Genomic DNA, 22112 nt, shown 5'->3' with positions numbered 1-22112 from the left:
CAGGGGGAATGGGAGAGGGAAAAGGGAAAAGCAGGCTTCCCGCCAAGGAGGGAACATATCAGGGGGAATGGGAGAGGGAAAAGGGAAAAGCAGGCTTCCCGCCAAGTAGGGAACCCGATGCAGGGCTCAATCCCAGAACCCTGTGATCATGACCTGAGCCGAAGGCAGACGCTTAGCGTCTGAGCCACCCAGGAGCCCCCCTAAAAATAATCTTTAAAAAAAGTAGTTTTCTGAAAAGTTGTATCACCTGTTACTTAGCCTCAAGCTCACCTGGAAAATCACATTGCTGAGTGAACAATTGCCGCCCCCCCCCCCCCCCCCGCAAGCTACCTGAATAGAAAGAGAACGTGGACTCTAGTCCACGGCCCCATGCACACCTCCCTGATACCGCATTCACTGAAAACTTGAACTTCTAACCAAGACTTGCTGCTTTGGGGGCAGGAGAGGAGATAAAGGGCAGAATAGCTGGAGAACACCCCAACCCTGCAGTGCCTGAGGGACGACAGGGTGGCCCTGAGCTTTCTTTGTGGCAGCTCTTGTAGGCCACTGGGAACAGGAGCTGGCCTCCCTGCAGGGCGGGGTGGGCTTGACGACCCCATTATCCTGCAGGTCAGTAGCAGGAATGATTGGGGTCAGGAAGTCAGCCCGTGTTCCACGGGGGCCCTTAGCCTGGGTTGGTGCAGCTCTGCGCTTGTCAGACGTACCGTGACATTGGTGATGAGTGGCTGGGACGCGTAGGTCAGCACGGAGGAGGGCCCCACCACCGTGTAGCTCGGGCACATGGGCTGCACGTACATGTCCGCTGAGTAGGGGCAGCTGACAGCTTCGTGGGACACGTATTCCGTGTAGGGTGTCCACGGGGCCAGGGGTTGAAGGGTTGCCGGGGCAGGCTGGGAGAGCCAGCCGGCACACAGGGCCCCCTCCTCAGTCACCGTGGAAGCAGAGACCTCCATGTCAAGGCAGGAAGGACCTGTGAGAAGAAGGAAATAGCAGAGCTGCAGGTGTCACCCGGATGGGCCTGTGGGGCGTCCCCAGGGCTGCAGGAGCGCTTACCCACTGTGGTGTAGGTCGCCAGGGGCTGATGGGGCAGCACCACCTAGAGGGAGAAGGGAAGACACCGATCAGAGCTCAGCTATCTCCAACCCGCCCTCCTCGGAAAACTTGCCTCGAGGAGCAAAACCCACCCACCAACTGTCACCCCCATACTTCGGGGGATTCGTGTTTCCATTTAGCAAGAACCTGTGCACTTAGGGAACTGGCAGGGTCCTCTTACCGTGGGAAGCCACCAGCTCAGGCCAGGACTGTGAGAGTTCTCCCCCCCCACCCCCCGCTGAGCCAGCCAGCCCCTCCCTTTCTTCCTACTTTTACGGGGATCCCTGATTCGTTCCACCCCGGGTCTGTTCTTCATCAGCCACACCATGGTAATGTGTCAGCTGCCTGGCCTCAGAGAGCATCCCATAGCGCCGGGAAACACACTCCCATCCCCATCCCACCCTGTGGGGCACGAAGCCGCACACGCGTGTGCACACACACACTGGCCGCAGTGGCCCGCTCACCGCCGTAGGTGTGACAGCCGCCCCACTGCTGGCGTGGCCACGTTTCCTCCGGAGCAGTTCCTTCACCGGCTCCTTCACGCGGACGCCCTGGTATGGCCGGGGCGGGGCTGGGGCTTGTTCTGGTGCTGTGGCTGTGAAAAGCAATGTCACTGGTGCTCATGTCCCTCTGGGGCAAACCCCCACCCTAGGGCGCCCGCTGCCCTCAGCTGTGCCTGAACACAGAGGACCCGCCAGACTTCCTGGATAGTTTCCCCCAGTATCACCCCTCCTCCTGCCCCAAACCTTCTATGGCTCCTTTTCATCCCACCGATTAAGGCCTGCAAACTTCATGTGCAATGGAAAGTCCTGGGCTGTGTTAGCTCAACCCATTTTCTAACCAGTTTGCACACGAAGTGCTACATACACCCTGACTCTGGCCGGACATGAACCCCGACTTCTCTTCGTGTTCCTTGTGTTCTCATGTCCTCGTCTTTTTTTTTTTTTAAGATTTTATTTATCTGATAGACAGAGACCACAAGTAGGCAGAGAGGCAGGCAGAGAGAGAGGGGGAAGCAGACTCCCTGCTGAGTAGAGGATCTGATGTGGGGCTCAATCCGAGGACCCTGAGATCATGACCTGAGCCAAAGGCAGAGGCTTAACCCACTGAGCCACCCAGGCGCCCCTCATATCCTCGTCTTTACTTGAGATTTCCCATGGTCAGGATTCCTGCTTACACTTCTCAGCTTCCTGACCAGTCCTGGCTGAAGACCTAGCACAACCCTCCTGGGTGCCCACGGCTGCCCACAGAAGTGGCTTCCTCCTCCAACCTCTTAGACCCGTGTGGAGGTCTGCATAGGGGGCTCTAGAGGCTGGCCTAAGAGCAGACACTCTGAGTCCCTATGGTACAGGCCTTGAGGTCTGCCCCCGCCCCGTTCTAGCTGTGTGACTCCATCAAGTTACTAACCCTCTCTGCAATTTCCTATAAAGGAATGTCATAAGGAGTCACTGGCCTAGTAAATGGGAAGCATAGTAGGTGTTTAGTATAAAATCAGGTGCAGAGTGAGCATTTAATAAGTTTGCAGTCTGCTGTATAATAACGAGTAACCCTTTGGTTGTAAATTTCTTATGCCCCTAACTAGATTATGAACTTGTCAAGGTGAGCTATTATACCTTCTTTCTCGATAACCTCCCAGGTAGCATGTCCATAGCAATCTCAGTAAGGTCTTTGTTGATTAGCAGGTTGGATGGTGATTTGAAATGTGCTGCCCTTTAGAATGTGCCCAGACCTTTAGAATGGGCTATGGTAAATGGTTCCTGGGGTTCTCTGTAGCCCACAGGCCAGAGGACACATACCCGATGCTGAGCCACATACTTGGGACCAGAAGGTGTCCAGCCTTGCGGCTGTGAGAAGTTTTGCTGTGCCTTTTGTCATCAAAGCTGGGAGGCCAAAGCACTGGGCCGGAACAGGGCACCTCCTGGCCGGGGAGAGCAAGCCAGCAGCGGTCATGGCTGGGCAGTGACCGTCTACCCACCCAGACGGCCCACAGTCTAGGGCCCCAGGCCTTTAAAGGGCAGGCTTGGGTCAGCCAAGAAGAGTGAGTACCACTGGCCCAGGGGACTCACACAGGGAGTCCCTTATCATCCAGCGATAAGGGCCCCAGGGACCTGGGCTCTGATCAAAAGCCTGAAAGCCTGGGTACCTATTAAACCCGGAACCACAGTGCGGCTCTGGCTGAACTTTGCTCAGTAAATACCCAGCTGATAAGAACCCAGGCCTGACCCAGCACCAGACCCCCAGCCATGCTCCAGGCACACACACAGCCTGACCTGGAAGCCTAGCAGGCAGAGACAGGCAGCAGGAGGAGGGAAAGAGGGTGTGCAGAGCCCTAGAGAAACACGATGCAGAGAACCCCTGACTCAGATGCGTGCAAGGCAGCTTCCTGACCTGGACGAGCAGCAGACCTGACCGGGAAGGCATGCACAATGCGGTTGGTTACCCAGGCTTCCAGAGAGTTCTCATTCTGGGGGATGTTGACGTGGCCTCGGAATCTATATTTTCAAAGTCCTTCAGATTCTGAAGCTTTGCTGCGTTAGAACCACTGATGATTCATCCCCGATCTCATACAAGAATCCCCCTCTAACATCCTAATAGATTGATTATCCATCCTCTTCTTGATTTCCCCCATTGTAAGGGATCTCTACCGATACTCATTCATTCTCTCAACTATCCTAGGGCACTAAGAACACATTATTGAACGGCACCACAGTGGGCCCTGCCTGCATGCCTCTTGCCTCTACTGGGGGAGACAGCAATGGAACAGTTGTGAGGGTGCTTGAAATGGACACGGACGCCAGAATGTGGAGCTGAGAGACCCAGCCTGGGGCCAGAGCCCCAGGACCACCTGGGAGCAGGTATTCCTACAAGCAGCATTAACTATGGACTCGAGAGCCTAAAATAGCCTGTATTCAAATCAGGCTGTCATTTACAGATAGAGAGGTCTCAGATGATTTTTTAATACCCCTGGGCCTCGCTCATTCATGTCCTACAGTGGTGGCGCGGACTCACTGCCATAACACAGGGGGTGCTCCCAAAGCCACGTCCACCTGTGTTACAGATTCTCGACTTTCCCTGCCCCCAGCCACTTCCGCCTTCCTCTGGGGAGTGACACCATCTGGAAGCTCTTCTGTGGACTTGACCTGCCACATGGTAACAAACACCATTCTTCCTTGCATTTGCCTTCTGATGGCGCTCACCATTCATAATCTGTCTGCGGCCTTCTCATCTGCACAGGGAGGATCCTAAAGGTACGTGCCGGTTAGAGTAAATGCTTAACACAGAGCTTGCACTGAGGACGCATTAAATAAATGCGAGCTAGTATTATCATTCATGTTGGTAGTAGTATCCCTGTCCAGCATCTGGAGACAGATACCAGGTCTCCTGTAGAGTCTGAATGAACATCCCATCCTTCCTGCTATTTCTTAATGACATGTTCTGAATCCTTGTAACTCTCTTTCTTGGTGCCTCACCCCTGCACATGTTCCATGTGCCACTTCCCCTCCTGATTGTGGATGCCCAGCGTTGGCCCCAGAGCCCACCCAGGTGGGGCCTGATGGCCCAGAGAACAGGGCGACCTGCCCTCCCACACTCTGCTCACTCATTCTCAGTCGTGCACAGCCACATCGGTGTCTTTCACACCTGTATCTCTCCAGCTGTGTGCCTGCGATTGGGGCACAGCCTGAGGCCGTACTTGGGAGAAACTCGGGAACAGGGTTATATGGGGGTCTCCGCAGTGTGGTCACACTGCTGATTCAGCTGGGGGACAAGAAAGGCTCGATCCCAAAGGCAAGCACCTCAGACCAGCTCAAAGACAAGTACGAGGCTAACCCCCTCTGATTTGCATGTACACTTCTGGGGAAGGGCCACAGGACTCCCGAGCCTACTCCCTCCCATGAAGTGGATACATCAAACACTCGGCTGCCAAGGGCCCAGCTGGGCATTTCCAGGATCCTGTCAAGTGTCAGCTTCCTGCCTCCTGTTGTTTTCGAATCAATGAACAAAGAGGGCTTGGGGGAGGTGCTGTAAGCAGAGGGTATCGGCCTCTGATGTCTGGACTTCCTCAGAACCCACAGTGTCAACAGGTGTGCCCAGCACAACAGCCATATGGAGACTAGTTTCTAAGTCCCCACCTCTTCCTGCTGCAGTCACAAAACTCCCACAGCTCTCAAGGATCTCCTGCCTCCCCACCTGTGAGTGCACAACCCGCCATCAGGGAATCCTGCAGCTGACAGCAAGTGTGCAGGCCAGAGCAAGGGTGCTTCCGACAGTGTCTTTGCAAAGTGGCCATAACCCATTAGAATCAGAAGCCTCAGGACAATTCCCAAAGGACCCCCATGGCCAAGTGTATTTGCAAAGCCAAAACTTGGAATCAGTGCCTTGCACACCGACCTTTGGGAAGCAACAATAAACGTTTCTAATTCTACAGTAAACACTGTATTCCCTACCACCACCAGTCCACAGATACACATTTGGAATAGGAAAAGAACTTTATCTGAAATGATGATTGCTTTGCCTCGGGGCTTCTGGATCCCTGAGCTGAGCTAGCTTACAGAAAACTAAACTAGGATATTTCAAAGAAAAATTTTAAGATTCTTAAAATAACTTCTCAAAGTAATAATAAGAGGCAAAGAAAATAAACCAGAAGGTCAAAGTGGTAATACACGCACAGAGAGGATGAAAGCCCAGTGTCCCAGAGCAGAGTTGACCAGAGGTTTTAACAGCCCCTCATCAAACTGCAGTACCAGGTAGCATGTCCTCCAAGACTGATGCCTCCTCACCATTTCTTCTGTGGTATGAGGGTCGTTAAGTCTCCCGGGAGCATCCAAGTGTCCGCCAAGTGTCCGCCACTGAGAAAAAGTCTTTCCACCTAAACATGAGCCTTGCTAGGAATCTCCTTTATCACAGTGAGAAGTTCAGCCACATTACCTTCCCACCACTGGAAGTCAGTCACCAGTGGAGTTTGGGTGAAAAACAACAACAAAAAAGACTCGTTTACAGAAAAACCTATAAATTTGGCCCCAGTGAGGGCTTCCCTTTTCCAAAACGAGCGACGAAAAAATCTGAAGGTATAAAAAGTCAGCAGAAGACATTTCAGTTCCCCCTGCCACACACCCAGACATGCTCCACATCACAAAAATAAGAGTCCAACAGCTGTTGTTCTTCTGGAGAGCACAGACCATGACAGACCAAGCCAACTGGTCACTCTGCTTTTGCGTCTTTGCACCGAGCTGAGGGAATGCATGGATTCTACTGATTTAAATAAACGTGGCCCTCCAGTTCCTTGAAGAAGATATAACAAATATCACCGAGCACATATGCAAAATTGTCTGCACTTGTTTATTTAATGACCCCATGCAAACCACATTCACACCACAGTGAGGGAGCTACTCAGCTAAGGACGTATGTCCCTCCTAATGGCTCCTAGTGGAGCCAACACTCGGGCATTTTCACTGTAACTTCTCCAGGCAGCTTTCAGAGAGCCTCTTCAGATGGGTGTTACCTAGAACAGCCTCCAAGATCCTCTGGAAAGAAGACCCTTCTCCCAGTCGCTGTCCTTTTGCAGATTTCCCATGAACCACCAGGGCCTGGCAGTAAGTTGAACACCAGTTAAGATTTCTGCTCTAGGGGCGCCTGGGTGGCTCAGTGAGTTAAGCCTCTGCCTCCGGCTTAGGTCATGATCTCAGAGTCCTGGGGTCAAGCCCCGAATTGGGCTCTCTGCTCAGCAGGGAGCCTGCTTCCTCTCTCTCTGCCTGCCTCTCCACCTACTTGTGATCTCTGTCTGTCAAATAAATAAAATAAAATAAAATAAAATAAAATAAAATAAAATCCCTGCTCTAAAGGCTAGTTGGGATTCAGGGTACAACCTGCATTTCTCTCCTCAGGGAGCCAAGAAGAGGCACCCATGTCACCCATCTTGACAATCTAGCTCACTGAAAGGGCTTTCCATTTATAACTGACTGGGTGAGCTCAAGCCTGAAGCCACACAAGACCATTTTGAAAGACAAAACCTTCCTATAGCCCAGAAGGACACATGACACACTGTGGATTCCTCCACATAACCACAGTAATTATTATTCTCTTTTGCTGCTGAAACTTCAGTATTATTAAAAAAAAAAAAAAAAAAAGACTCTAAGGAGAAAAACAATTTTCTCTTTACGTGTAGCAAAACCAAAAAACAAATAATTGAACAATAGGAATTCAAGCCTAGGGCTAACAAACTTGTCCTAGCTTCTAACTGAAAGCAAAGTCATAAAAGTTGCTGACACTTTTCACTTTAATGTAAAGAAATCTGTTTGTGTTCTCGGCCCAAGAAAGTTGAGGGCTCCTGGGAAAGTTTAGCTCAGGTCGGCCAAAGGATTATCCACATCCTTAACTGAAAAACTGATGTGAGCATTTGTCTTCTGCTAAAGATCTCAGAGTTTTCCAATTTGTTCTTTGCATTTGTGGACAATGGCTGATTTTTTTTCCAGACAGGAAGAAAGAACTTGGGCTTTGGCCAAAGACCGGACTTGACACGCTACAGAAAGGTTCTCCCATCCAATTTACACTAGATTGCAGTTTACTTTTTTTTTTTTTTAATGGAGGCCAACAAAGAGATCTCATATGCATGTAAATGCAGGCTTTCCATCCAGTAATGTTTGAGCTGCAAAGGCTCTGCGGCCAGGAAGTATCACCACATCACTCATATATTCTAGCAATCTGGATAACACGCAGGGCAGAGTGGAAAAAGATAGATCAACAAAAAAGTGCCTTTAAATGTGTTCAGAGGAATGGTGCCTGGGTGACTTGTCGGTTAAAGGTCTGATTCTTATTTTTGGTTCGTGTTGTGATCTCATGGGTCCTGAGATCGAGCCCCTGGACATCTCCATGCTCAGCAGGAAGTCTGCTTGAAGATTCCCTCCTCTGCCAGTCTCCCCTCTTGTGCACGCACACTGGTGCATGCACACTCTCTCTATCAAATAAATAAATCTTAAAAAAAGATAAGGGTGTTCAGAAGATACAAGAAAGTGGAACCTCAACTGAATTACAACTTGATGTTGCTTGTAACATTGCTGGGGCAGCCAAAAAGGAACAAGCCATGGGGTCTTGATATGTAGACTGGTATGTCCATCAGGAGAGCTCCAAGATGGCGGGTGATCCCAGACTTTCTGGTCTGATCAGAGAAGAGAAGGGGAAAGTAGTGACATTTCCCCTCTTTGGCCCCATCCTAAGAGGCACATTCCTGTCAGCCCCAAGGAGCTCAGTGTCAACCATCATTTGATCAATCATCATTTGATTAGAACCATCAAGTGACTGACCTGCCATGATCCCAAGTGGTCACTGGGAATGGATAGAGAAGCGCTACAGACCTGGGTGGGCCTGAAGGAAACAGCCTGAGAAAGAAGAGCTAGGGGAGGATCCTAAAGTACATCTGATGTGACCACAGAGGCTTGTTCAGTCTTAGAACCACAGAGCCCCAGAGCACAGGGTCTAGGAGCCAAGTGATCCCTGTTTAAGGGAAGTCCCAGCTGGCCTGGAATGGCCACCCAGGGTGGTCACACACTCCTCTCGGATTATGTTGGGCTTAAATAGCCAATTTGCTTATACCCCACTTGCATCCACCAAGTTTCCACTCCACAGCCTCAGGATTGCCTGGATTAATTGAGTGAGGTCAGCCAAAAGACCACTAGAACCAGAGCCTTCAGACTGTCTTCATGGGTGCTGCTGCCGAGACAGCCTTCCCCCCAGGAGCTCTCAGTGCATTCCGCACCATGTGTCCAACTCCCTCCAGACTTCCTGCAGAGTGAGCAGGGCACACAAGGCTCTTGGATTCCTCTCTGCACTCCCAGGGACAGTGTCCGTGTTCTGCCTCTTCTTCGTGAAGACTCAGGCACAGTGAATGCATGCACGCTGAAGGTCCCCGTGTTTCCCTGGTCACAACCTTAACCCCTAGGAACTCAGTTTTGCACAGTTTTCTATGACTGACCTGAATGATTTCATCTGAGGCCTCGCCACAACTTCTGAAATTGGCAGGGGAGGTCTTCACCCTCCTTTCCACCGATGAGGAGCACGATGCCCAGAGACGTTAAGTGGCTTACCCAAGTCCATACTCGTAAACAGGTATATCATCAGCTAAACCCAAGACCTCTGATTCCAAGCTCAGTTCCTCACCACCTGCTTGACGGCCTGGGCAAGTCCCTTTGTTTCTCTGGATAACCCCAGAGGTCAGTCAACAAATGTCCCCTGCCCCATTCTGACCCTCATTCCTCATGTCAGAGTCCGGGCTTGGACCACCCTGATCCTGTCTCTGCTGACTGCCAGTTTCCCCAAGAAATAGTATTTCCCATCCGAGAGAGGAAAAAGAAGTCACTGAGAAGGTTACCAGCAGTCTGCTCACATGAGTGACGAGAACTGAGAGACCTGAGCAATTCCCCGCAAAGTTTTATTTTTGGTACTTTTGACTGAAATGACAGTGGATAGGTCCACCTGAGAAACCAGCTGCATCTGCCCTTCTCTTACAGAAACTGGGGTCACTGGAGCAGAAAAGGCTCCCATCTGAGATACACTGACTCCCAGACGAGGGGACAAGACTCAGAGAGCCCTGGCAGAACGTGCCCTGAACAAATACTGGCTAAGCAGAGTCAACCAGGTCCCTGCCATCGTGGAGCTCACCGTCTAATCGAATGGGAGATAGACATTAATTAAATAAATGCATCAGCAGACCTAGAATCACAAACTGTGACAGAGCTCTATCTGCCTCATAGCTCAAGGGTCCTGGCGGGTTGGGCTGATTTCCACCTCCACTTGATTCAGTGAGACTTACATGAGTAGCAAGCAGGGGTTCCCCAGTCTGTGGGGGCTTCATAAAGAGGAGAGTGCACGAGGCACGGTCACCCCACCCCCAATGCAGGGAGTCTGGTCTGGGGGAGGCTCAACCCACACCGTGAATATAAGTGTTGCCCAACACATACAAAGCAGTCCCGGATGTTCAGGGTTCACTCCCAGCCTAGGGACCCTAAATGAACCCCAAAGTTGTTTCACCAGCTGGTCCTTTCCTATCTTGGCCAATTAGCCCACTAGAGGAAGACCAGCCCTAGGAACTCCAAATCCAAGATGGAAATCGGCTGTCACCAGGAGTTCTATACTGTCTCAAATCTAACTTCCTGAGATTCATATTTGTCGGAGCGTTTGAGTCAGGCTACAACTGCTCTCAGGGAAGTAAGAACCTACCTCCATCTAAGGGTGGACTTATTTCAACTGGGAGTGGGGAGAAGCATCTAATGGAACCCTAAAATCATTGGCATTGAAAAGTGGTATGATGTTGTTGGGACTCAAGCAGACCTAGTTTGGAAAGCCTACTATGTAGCTTATCACTGTGTGACCCCTGGCAAATCGCTTAGCATGTATGTGCCTCAGTTTCCCTGTTTACTAAATGAGAGTAATGATATCCATCTCACAGGATGATCGTGAGGATTTTTTTTTTAAAACTAACATAGTTAAGCACTTAGTACGTAACAGGTACTCAGCAAACAGGTGTATTTCCTAGGATCTCAGCCTATCATTCATCAGAGAAGTAGCTAGCCCTGGTGGGGTTCTAACTCACCCTTGTCCTGCTATATCCTGATACTGAATTCCCTATCAGCAAACCCAGAGCCTTCTGCTGCCAGCTAGGCCTGTCTCAGCCTTCTTTCGTTGTGCTCTTAGAAGTCATCCCTCAGGCCTGGGCCTGGTGTCCCCAAGCAGCAGGACAGCCATGTTTAGGAAACAGGGGGCCCATGTTGGTGCAGAGAAACTAGTCAAGGACCTCATTTGCAAACAAGACAAGCCTGGACAGGAGACATCAGAATCCTAGCACTGGTGTCTTACAGAGATATCATGAACTGAACAGAGGACTTCTTTCTTTAGAAGCCAGCAGAGGAGTAGGCTTGGGGCAGAGTTAAGTTTTTAAAGGGCAACTCCAAGAAGGAGAAACTTTGAGATTTTTGAGAGGCAGAGTAAGATGGCATGCCTTTGTCCCTGACCTCAGATGTAGCCCCTCAGGGGACTTTTATGTATCTCCCAAAGGACAGGGATAGAGCGATGACTGAGGCCATAGTCATGGTACTTCTCCAAAGGCCTAGAAACCTAAGAGCACATATCCCATATGGGATGGAACATGGCAGTATACACAGGAAGGCTCTTTGGCAGTGAGGGAGGGAATTTTTATCGCCCATCCGAGTAAGGCAGAATTCTGCCTGATATATTGGGCATTGGCTTTACTTTATCAGGAGCAACAGGGATCAGAATGGGGAAAGAGACAGACTACACTAAGAGCAAAAGACCTTATTGGGGGTGAGCCCACCCTAAGGTGCCCACCCAAATTCTATAGCAAGTTAGCACCAGGGTGAGGACACTGAGCAGAGGAGATAGAATATCTTTCCTTATTAGATTAAGACCCAGAGCCTGAATCTAGAATTGCCAGTCTGATCGAGAACAGGAAAAACCTATGGTTAGGCAGCTGAAGGAGAAGAAACGCACTTGTTTGTTCCTTGATTTAAACAATATCTAGTTTGGGATTTCATACCAAAGAGATTCTTAGTAAAGAAATCAACTTTTCCTGGTACCAATTCCTCGGAGGAAGGAGAAGACCCAGCACCAGCTCTATATTCAGGGTCAGATCTAAGTGCTCCAGCCCCAAGGTTTGTGGCGACCTGGGCATAGACTATGAGTGAAGTCAGCCCTCGTAAGTGATTCATGATGTGAGATAAACTGCCAATCAAGATGAGCTTTTTTGCCAAGTCTCTGCGTACTAGCCAATGGTCTCAGGATGTGGGGACATTTCCCCATGAAGGACCGTGAAGAAGTTATCAGATTAGCAAGCCTGGGAAAGGAGTCACCAGGTCAATCTTTGAGGAACATACTCCTTTCTTTGTTCACAAGATACTGACATAGACTAAAAACATGACCTTCACAGCTTCGTAGCTTTATGGAGCCCAATACGACATGCTTCACAGTGACTCACTTTGCTCCAGGAGTGTGGTCTTGACCCCAGAAGCACTTAAACCAAGGACCTGTGACCGGCTATCAGGGATCTGGCTGAAGGAGTAGAGGACTGGCCCGAGTCACGGTTGTCAAGCTGTGATCTAAAAACCCTGGAATACAGTGGAGGCACCTGTACTTGCCAATAAAGAGAAGGAAGCAGGGGAGTCTGGATGTCAGTGAGCAATCAGAGCTTCAGAATCCTCCCAAAACTCTTCCATTTTTATTTTCGTATTGGAGTTCTACAGCAGGTTTGGCTTGAATAAAGACATTTGTGTCAAAAAATATTGTAAACACGAGCCTAGACATCCTTGGGTTTCCTTCCCAATGCTCGTATGTTATATCCTAACATGCCTCTTCGTCTCCCAAGATCTAAGCAAGAAGTCTATCATTTATTCTTGAGTGTCTATATCCAATGCCATATGCTCCGGGAGACCGTCCCTGATTCCATCTTCCCCTTCCTCCCACTGAAGATAATGTATGTCACTGCTTGATTTCTCTACTAAGAATAATTCCATTATCAGGTCATTGCACACATGCATGGGACAACAAAGGGATGATCGATTTTCTTTCTATGTCTTTCTCTCCTGAATCAGTGTTGCCTTCATCCAGCATTAAAACTTGCTCCTGCTTTCAACTCTCCTTCCTCCCTTTTTTTCCTCTTTTCTGTCTCCCCAACATTTAGCAGTCCTAGGGAAGTGGTAGAAATCTTTGTACACTTTCTATCTTCCTGTTAAATCTAAGAGTCTTTCTAGAGGATTAAAAAGTAATTCAGCTTTTCTTAAGGGTGGTCCAATCCTTTTTGGTCCCAACACCTGGTCTAAGAATGACTCTGGTTTATCATTCTTTGGCTGCCGGTGCTTCCCAGAAAGTGATACTAATGAAACCATTACTAAGAAAGGCAGCACATTGCTGTTTCAGTTTTCAGTATCATTTGTGCTATTTCTTACAAAATTCAAGGGTCAGTCTCCTGACAGCTAGATTATAAACCTCAAGTCCAATCTTGTGAATTAAAAGAAAACAAACACAGTTTGTCAGTCAGTACAAGCCTGCTGCCTTATGAGGCGTGGTAGAAAATGGCCCAGGTTCCCGGTTTGGTCCCAGAATGGCCATCTCAGCCATCAGCCTTAGCCCTGATCACGAACCCCACCACAAGTTACAAGACTGGAAATGTGTGCCGTGCTGTTTCACAAGAAATGCAGAACTCAGAGGCCACACGAATCACCATCTATAATTAGCTGCATAAGTTTTATTCTCAGAGGTAGAGAGAGAGAGAGAGCGGGAAAATAAGAATAGTAACTAATATTTATTATTGAGCCTTGACTTCATGCGAAGAGCAGTAGTAAATACCTACCATAGCCCCATGAAGCAAAGAAGTAAGAACCGTGGTCCTGTTACATATTTAGGAAGTGGCAGCAGAGTGAGACAGAAGGGCTTGTCGGGACCCTGTGACCAGTGAGGCCTGGGTCTAGGATTCAGACTTGGATCCGCCTCCCCCAGAGGCTAAGCTTTAAACCACTAACAGCACAGAGAGAACAGAGACGTCACTTTCTGGTTCCAAATAAACCCCTGTTCTCTATATGTTGCTTTCCACACCACACCACTCACATGCACACACCTGGGCACATGTGTGAAGGGATAGTCTGACTCTTCCAAAGTCTAGACGCTTTAGAAGGAAGGAAGCACCACGGAGGCAGAAGCCTTGAGGGGTCCCAGCTCAGGCTGCCAGATGGGCTGGGTTTGGGGGGAAAGAGTCTAGATTGCTCTCTCGCCTTCAGGCCCTCCCACTACAGCTGAAAAATCTGTGAAAGAGCCCAGTAGAAGAGGTATAGACGCAGAGACCTTATTCCTTGCAGTAAGCAACGTGAAATGTCAGACCAAGTCTGCGAAGGAGGCCCCGGAACCCACCACCTGGCCGCTTCGTTATTGCCGTTGGGTTTCTGCTCCTTTACCTGCCGTGGAAGGCCTGTGCCTTCACCCAGAGCACCCTCCCATCCCTCGGGGTGAGCCAAGGCCCACAGCAGAGACACGGCACAGCTTTGTAAGACGATATTCAGGCTGACTTACTAACCTAATCTTCAAGCTTCCATCTTGCCATCTGTGAAATGGAGCTTAGCCCAGAACCTACCTCGTGGAGTTTCTGTGAGGATTAAAGGAGAGAATCCATCCCAAGTGTGGTACACACTGGCAGCTGCCACACCCCGCATCAGCCCTCACCTCTCTTACTACCGCGCCCCACGGTACGGGGGTGGATGTCCGTGTGCCCACGACACAATGACATGATCCTCCCTTGTAGATCCAAGCGGCCGTTAGGTGTCGGCAGTCGTGGTGGGGTGGCAGGAGGTGTGACCTCCTTGCCTTTCTTTGCTCTTCTTCTTCCTTGTCCAAAACATGGATGTGGTCGCTGGAGCTAAAGTGGCAGCTGCGAGACAACTTGGAGAGCAAGATCCCCGTGCCTAGGACAGCCGACCAGAAAGACAGAAGTCTGCATGCAGTCCCACCCGGCTTACTGGAGACTTCAGTGTGAGAGAACGTGCACCGCTGTCTTGTTTAAATCCATCTTGTTTCAGGTCTCTTCACTAGCAACCAAATGCTGTTAAACCGATGCAACAGATCACTCGGTGCCCTGTGGAGTGCCAAGTGAGTGCTCATGCCCCACAGCTGGGATTGTCCCCGTGGAAAGGATAGAAAGGGCTGGGTGCATAGGTAAACCATTCAAAGGTATATTAGAAGCCCTTCCCTGCAACTTCTAGGTCAGTAGTTCTCACCTTGGCTGCTCATTCAGATTGCCTAGGAAGACTGGAAAATCTAATGCCCAGGGCATTTTAATGAGAACCTCTGGGTTGGGACCTGGACTTTTGTATTTTTTGAATTTCTCAGAGGACTCCGACCTGTCGCCACGGTTGAAAAGCACTGCTCTGTGCAGTGGGAGGAATGCTTTCTGTTAGACTAAAGACTAGTGTTTGAAACTTGGATTTATTTTGTATAAGCCTTCATGAAAGCTCAGCAGTTATAGCTGGAAAAGAACTTGGGTCAAGTTCAATCTCCCTGCCTCTTAGCCACGTAAAGGCATCCCTTTTTACAGCCAGGATGCTGAGACCCAGAGTGGCTAGGTGGTTTGCTGGGAGCCCCGCACCTAATAACATTGGAAAGTAAACTCCATATCTCCTGCCTCCAACAACAATGTTTTGTCCGTAGCATTACACAACCAGGACAAGAAGTTTCCAGTAAAGGCCTCTCCATCCCTGGCAGGCCCGCTCGTATCGAACAATTGTTCTACAAAAATGAGAAAACTAGAACATCGATAAGTATTTCATAATTGTGAAACTTACATTGGTAATCAGCCAACTTTGGATGGATCAAAGTCAGAAATTGGTGGACATAGTAGGAAAATAAACTTCTTTAGAAAGAAGTCAGAGTGGGGGGAAAGAACCTCATACCTTTATTTTGTAATGGAAAGGTTTAAAAGCAAAAATCCACAGAACTTCTAAACAAATTAAATGAGCAGATTTTTAGCCAGTAAGTGTAGACCACCTTAGTTCTTCTTTGTTCCTCACCACAGAACGGATTTGCAGATATGAACTGGAAGAAAGACTTCCAAACCTCTGACTTGCGGAGAAAAACAAAGTCGGAGATAAGAAAAAAACAAAGTTGGCATTTTCCTTTAATAAATACAAGGAGAAGGACGTAAAGGGTCCACCTTGAAAATTACTGCTCTTTTACCAACTAATCTGTGTGCCTGGTAGATGTTTGTCCCTTATTTCACTTTCTTCTGGGCTTATGAGTCTGTGTCTGTCCTTTAGACTTGACTTGTTCTTATCAGCAAGAACCACTGAGTCAGTAAATAAACTTGGTGAAAAGTAAAGATGCTTACAAAGGGGACAAAGGTTGTGACACACAACAGAAATGTGAGCAGTGCTCCACAAAACCTGTATTACTTTTTCCTGAGTTTCTGCAATAGATGCGGTTTCAGATATTACAGGGTTATTACAGGTTTTCCTTAGGTTTAACTGGTTTTTTAGCTTCCCTACAGAAATCGGCTATTCAGTGGAACCCTGGAGTAAATCCAGAGTTCTACATTCATGAGAATTTTGAGACCCTAATTTGTCTGTCTGGGAACCTCTACTCCATTGACATCTGGGAGCAAAGGCACATCTGTGCTGTGAGAGTTCAACAGTTACTGTTTCGTGTTCCTGTCGTGCCTCCCTCCCTGCACACTGGAGCCACATCTACGGGACATCAAGACAAGTGGCCAATTCAGAGAAAAATCAGTCAGCCCGCCTTTCATGATCACATTACGTCTTTCCCTTACACAAATAACAACAATAAAAAGCAAAGTGTGATTCATTCATTTTCTAACAAATGTTAGAAATGTGTTGAGTTTATTGTACACAGTTTCATAGCTATTACAGAAGAAGTCCATCAGATCAAATTTTGGCTTTATGCAAATCATTTAATCAATGGACTGCAGGTTTTATCTCCCACTGGTGTTGGCCCTGTGCACAGGATACAGAGAAACCTAAGGAAATAGCATGTAAAGTATGACCCAAATCATTTATCCCAGAGGACCGCAAACTTTTTCCTCTAATGGACCAGATAGTGAATATTCTTGGCTTTGTAGTCCATATATATATTCTCTGTAGCACCTACTCAGTGCTTCTGACATAGGAAAACCAGCCCTGGGCAATATTCAAACAAAGAGAGATGGCCAAGTCCCAATACTATTTTATTTGCAAAAACGGGTGATGGGGCCAATTTGGCACTCAGACTGTGGTCTGCAGACCTCTGATTTAGACCCTTGGAACACCGTTTGAAAGATTCTATCACTCAAGAATATTTTGATCAGGCCTTTTTAACAGCTCCAATCAAAGTGTTTGGAAAAGCACAGACCGGAAGGAAGTTAGCAGAACTCTGATCCCTCCAGATGGGCACAGGAGACGTGCCGGACGATGGAAAGTGCACCCTCCCCACTCTCCAAAGACTTGATGACACTACCACATTCCCTACTTTCGCTCCAAATAAAACCTCCTAAGGCAGGCATGAAAACCCCCATTTTTCAGATTTTTCAGAATCAGCAAAGGTTGAATGAGCTGCAGAGCCGGCTTTCAAACCCAGACCTGTCTCACTCCCTCGCTCCTGCCGCTCCTACTGCACTGTGACAAGTTGGCCTGAACAAGGGCCTCTGGTTGGAGCGGCTGTGCCTTCACATCTACGCAGGGCCTCCAGGACCAAGTCCTGGACCCAGAAGGAGAATCTGCCGGCCAGTGAAGCAAAGCTCAGAACCATGAATGGGGCTTGCAGATTTCCACTTCTGTGTGCCAGCAGGTCTGAGCTGCTCTGAATCAAAGTCAGTGTTCACATTTAGTCCACAAACAGGGATCCTGGGCCAGGTAGGGAGGAGGCAGCATTTACAAAGTGGGTGTTTTCTTAACCCTTTCCAGAACGCCATAGTACAGTCATTTCAGATCATGGCCCGAGGGTGTTTTCTCAAAAAAGAAAGTGCCTTTTCAGCACTCTTGGCGTCTGATTTCAAACTGTGCCCTTCCATCAGGTGATTCTAAGTGGGCTGATGATGCTTCCCTTTTTTACTGGTTCCCCACAGGATCCAGGCACCCAGGTCCCCTCAGTGCCCCTGGCCAAGGGTTTTACTTGGATCCTGGGTAAGGGGATGGGTCCAGTGCCTGGGCCCTCTCCTAATTTCCTTTGAGGTGCCAAAGGACAATTAAAGAGGATTTTGACAGTGTGCATCTGAATGTGTAGAACTATTCACCCCACTTATTCCACAGATGAGCTTACAACGTGGTCTCCCAAGGATGGAGTTTTGCTGGACGTGACTGGCGTCCAGGGTGTGAGCAGGAAACATGCCTCCAGCATCTCTTTCGAAAAAAACAAAACAAAACAAAAAAACTTCTACTCTCTTCAGAGGAATTAAGGAAGGAAGAATGTAGTGCATAACCAAGAGTGGGGAACACGGTAGCTCATGAAGGCAGGAACGTAGCTGGTATATCTTAGACACTGAGGGAAACCAAAGCCGTCCATACCATGGTGGAGGCATCTCAGCTTACCAAGGTAAGCGTGGCTCTGAGGAATGGGTATAATTTTTACCCCACTTTACTCATGTGAAACCTAAAGATTTAAAAAAAATAAAAATAAAAAAGGAAAGTGACTTGCTCTGAATAAGTAGGAACCAAGGCAAAAGTTCCTCAAGAGCTCACATAAAACCCACCATTATTCAGCGCTAAGGGTAAGGGCATATGGACTCTCATCAGCTTCCAGTAAAGACAGGAGTGCCCATCTGCTTTCAGCCCCAACTTCCCTGGGGCTGGCTGCTGTTCCCCTCTCCTTCAGTAGCCGTGCACACTGCCCGTGTCAGTGTATCTCTGATTCTCTTGGAAGGAGCCCATAGCTCTCAAGCCCAAATTAAAGTTCATCTCTTTTTATGAAAAAAAAAAAAAAAATTGCATCTTGCCAGTATCAAACAAAGAGACTTCACAGTCGGAGAAATTTTGAAATCGCTCCTCGGAATTATATATTAACAAGCTTAATTCCAGAGAATTTACACAAGAAATAAAGGAAACAATGAGTTGGTGATAAAGAGGCTGTAAGTTATGTTTTAATCAGTGAAAGTATATTTTTAGAACTTGAAGGCCCCCAAGAGAATATCTGTTACTAAAATAAACACTCCCCAATTTATCTTTTTCTGTAAATCTACATTCTTTTACATTAAGTTTGCTTGAAGCAGGGTGTACATAAACTCATTAAAAGGCATTTTAAAGAGCTCAGCCCCTTTGAAGAAACAGAGCAATTTTTTGGTAATATTTCATTCTCGAGGAAGTACAGAACCGAGCCCCCCAAACGTTCGACTCTCGTGAGGCTGTTGAGTTGACTTTGTTATTTCAAGAAAGGAATGTTGTAGATACTCACTGTATGCTTTCAATTATTAATAACACGAGTCTCTGTTTGATCCCACATAATGGAAAATAAAGTTCACGGTTGTTCCATCCAACCCCAGGGATAAACACGGAGGTTAAAGATAAACCCGCTGCCCCCTTACACGGGGACACACCAGCCTTGCCACAGAGCACAAAGAAGAATGACAAGAGGCAGGGCCGTGGAGCAAGCCAAGACATGCCTGGCGAAGCCAACTTTCCAGACAGTCCCAGGGCACTGGCAGCAGCAAATCATGCCCTCAGCAGAAAGTCAAGCAACCCAGAGAGAAACAGGCCCAAGGAGTGGCACCTCGAGTTCAAGAGCAGCTGTTTGCGAAAAATAAAGCCAGTCATGGAAAGGACTCCACGGCTTCCCCCTCTCGGCCCCAAACCAGTGTCACATTTGGCTTTTCACTGTGTGAATCATGAGCTGGCCTTTCCTCCGCACGGTGATTCATGCCTCACGGCGGAGACACAATGAGCTGTCCCACCTTGGAACACTCGTTCGTTCCCCTCCAGCCTGGAAACTTAGCATCACCTCTGACAGGTTGGTTTCTCCATCGGGCTCCGTCGCCCACCTCACCCCTGAGCTGCCCCTCCCTGGCTGGGGACCCAGAACCCGGTGGCCTCCATCACGACCACATCCTCTCTGAGAAGTCCCAGGTTCGCTGGGGAGCTCCCGGCGCCTACCTGTGCTGATAGGGCTCTGACAGCCACGGCCGAACCACTTACGTTTTTGCCAGAGCATGGCCTGTGACAGGATGTTGCCCTTTCTCTTTGAAGCAGACAGTTTGGCTTCTTGAATGTGAGGCCTGGGTGTGCTTTCCTCCAGTGTAGCCACGGCTTTGCTCACAGGCTGTTTCCTCAGCTTTTTAAAGGCCCGAGTTCCCGCTGCGCGGGGGCCACCGCGTCATCACATCCTCCCACCTCAGGCACGGGCGCACTTTTTCTTTAGCAAGGCTGCCTGTCACCCCACTGTGTGCGCCCTCGGAGGCCCCCTGGCTACAGACCGCTGGACTCACGGAGCCAGCCAGCTGGATCCGAACAACAGCTCAACGCAGGAGGCCCTGGCCATCCAGACACAGCCCCAGAGTGCGGTGTGATCGCGTGGGGAGGGTGGGGTGAGCGTGTCTGTGGGCGTGAGCTGTGCGAGCACGCGTGTCAGGTCTCGGGGCCCTCCACACTCATGAGGAGCCCAAAAGACCCCTGGACACCTTTGTGTTTCCTGTGGTGCCCGTTCAGCCTTCTCTACCACAGGCAGGTCAGCAGGACTCAGTCCGCCATGGGCCCTGCTCAACAGGAAATGCAATTCCCAGGGGTCACTGGTTCTCAACACAGGAGGAAACACCTGTCGTCTCTTCAAGCCTCACTAAACAACCTCTTCATTCTTTTAATACTGCTTTTCTGTTTATTCCATTTTGAAACACAGTAGTCCCTCCCTTGTACCCCAGCCACTACCAAAATGGCGAAGCTTAATCATGCCTAAATATGGGGGATGCTGGTTCCAGCGGTTCATACGCCCATGGAGAAAGAGGCCAACTCACTCAGGGAAGAGAGGAGGAGACACCCGTGCTCTTTAATGATACAATATGAACAGGGCCTCCTTCCTAGTACCCAACCACCTGCTAGCACGAAGCTTCTCAAAGGAAAAGTAGTGAAGCTCACCACTTTATAGCGAATGGGGGTTAGACTCCCTCCCAGTTTGGAAGCTTTCTGCCACTGCAGGTCTGAATCCACATGCTCAGGCCCCAGTGACCCAATCATCTGACCCCCTGACTATGGCCCCCTAGCGCAGGCCCCCTTGCCGCTCTGCCCCCCACACTGCTTCAGAGATGTCTGACGCAACTCTGTCCACTAGAAACCAAGGCACACCCATCCACCCTGGCTCGGTCATAGGAGGGGTGAGTTCCCAGCAAGGCTGTGCCACTCACTGGCTGTGTCCTCTTCACCAAGTCCTGTAACTCTGAGTTTCTGTTTCCTTGTTTATAAAATGAAGAACCAGTTCTCTGAATGTCTCATAGGGTTCTTAAGAGGATATGCAACTCACTGGTCCTGCCTCACATTGTTCTGCGTTTTGTCCTATTTCTCCAAGTTTTACGAAATTAATAAGTTTTTCTTATTTATCTTGGTCTCTTCTCATGGCCTTGCATAATAATTTCCATGAAGCAGTACAACTACTTACTAGGCACCAAGCACTGTGTGAAGCCTTGACTACATCATCTGATTGAGTTATCACAACTCTGTGAGGAAACTTCTGTCCATATGGTTCAGAGAAACAAATGCCCAGGAAATTTAACTGGCCCAATGTCACGGGGCTCTTAGGTGATAGGCCGGCTGTCAGACTACCCAGAGCTTAAAAGAATCACACTGACAGATACTTGTTAAGTTGAAGGCAATGAAAGCCAAATGTCAGCCATGTTTAAAACCTAGAACAGATCAATGGAGTATCTGGGATAATTCTCTGTCCTCTAGAAAGAAGAGAGGAAGAAGACAAACCTAGAGGTATACTGACAAATCAGATCTTATACAGCAGCAGGTAAAAAACAAAGGTCAGGAGATAAGCCCACCGTCATGCCCAACTCTAAGCCCTGTGGCCTCTGACAGCTTTGAAGCTCAGGAACCAGATGCCAGCTCAGTGCTTCCAGCAAAGACTCTGGATATCAATGACTACATAGAAGCAGGTCTTTGGGAACCGAGACTTGGTCGAAATAACCAATATTTGTTGGGAAGACATTTTGGGTTGCTGAGAATCCAAATCCAAACTGCATGACATAGTTCAAAAGGGAAGGAGGTGTCCATGTGTATGCAATGCTTCAAGAAATTGAAGAAAACATTCTTTCAATGCCTCTGGATGTCTCAAATTGAGGTGTGCTTACATTTTTTTAAAAAACTTTCAAATATCAAAACCAAAACATCTAAAATAATTCATTAAAGAGCACTGTTTCATACTGCAAAAGAATCCTTAGCTTTGCAAAACGGATTTACGACAGACTTCATTCCTTCCTTCATTCAGCATTTATCTACTTGTACTCACTATGTGCCATCATCCAGACTAGGCCTTATTTTCCCCCTTTCTGTTTGGGCCTTCATCAT

At 48.6% G+C, this 22112-nt stretch overlaps 1 protein-coding gene across 5 annotated transcripts in view; it reads right to left on the bottom strand.

The window, feature by feature from the left end:
• The window catches only part of POU2AF1 (POU class 2 homeobox associating factor 1), a 24814-nt gene extending 4573 nt beyond the window's left edge, over positions 1-20241 (bottom strand). The window contains exons 1-4 of one of the 5 annotated variants that reach the window (XM_059417628.1): positions 19710-20241; positions 1557-1687; positions 1054-1096; positions 705-970 (exon numbers count right to left, since the gene is read on the bottom strand). In XM_059417628.1, the coding sequence (XP_059273611.1) occupies positions 705-970; positions 1054-1096; positions 1557-1687; positions 19710-19767 (498 nt within the window). In that variant the 5' untranslated portion in view covers positions 19768-20241. Of the gene's footprint in view, positions 1-704; positions 971-1053; positions 1097-1556; positions 1688-2888; positions 3130-5834; positions 5860-14307; positions 14549-19709 lie in introns of those variants that run through there. The other 4 variants (XM_059417637.1, XM_059417619.1, XM_059417647.1 and 1 more) reach the window with 4 other exon arrangements.
• Between the last annotated feature and the right edge of the window lie 1871 nt (positions 20242-22112).

The sequence above is a fragment of the Mustela nigripes genome, chromosome 1, assembly GCF_022355385.1.
Source record: "Mustela nigripes isolate SB6536 chromosome 1, MUSNIG.SB6536, whole genome shotgun sequence".
In the NCBI taxonomy this organism is placed as follows: Eukaryota; Metazoa; Chordata; class Mammalia; order Carnivora; family Mustelidae; genus Mustela; species Mustela nigripes.
The sequence above is the reverse complement of the archived record's forward strand: the minus strand, read 5'-3'. Positions and strand labels throughout refer to the sequence as shown.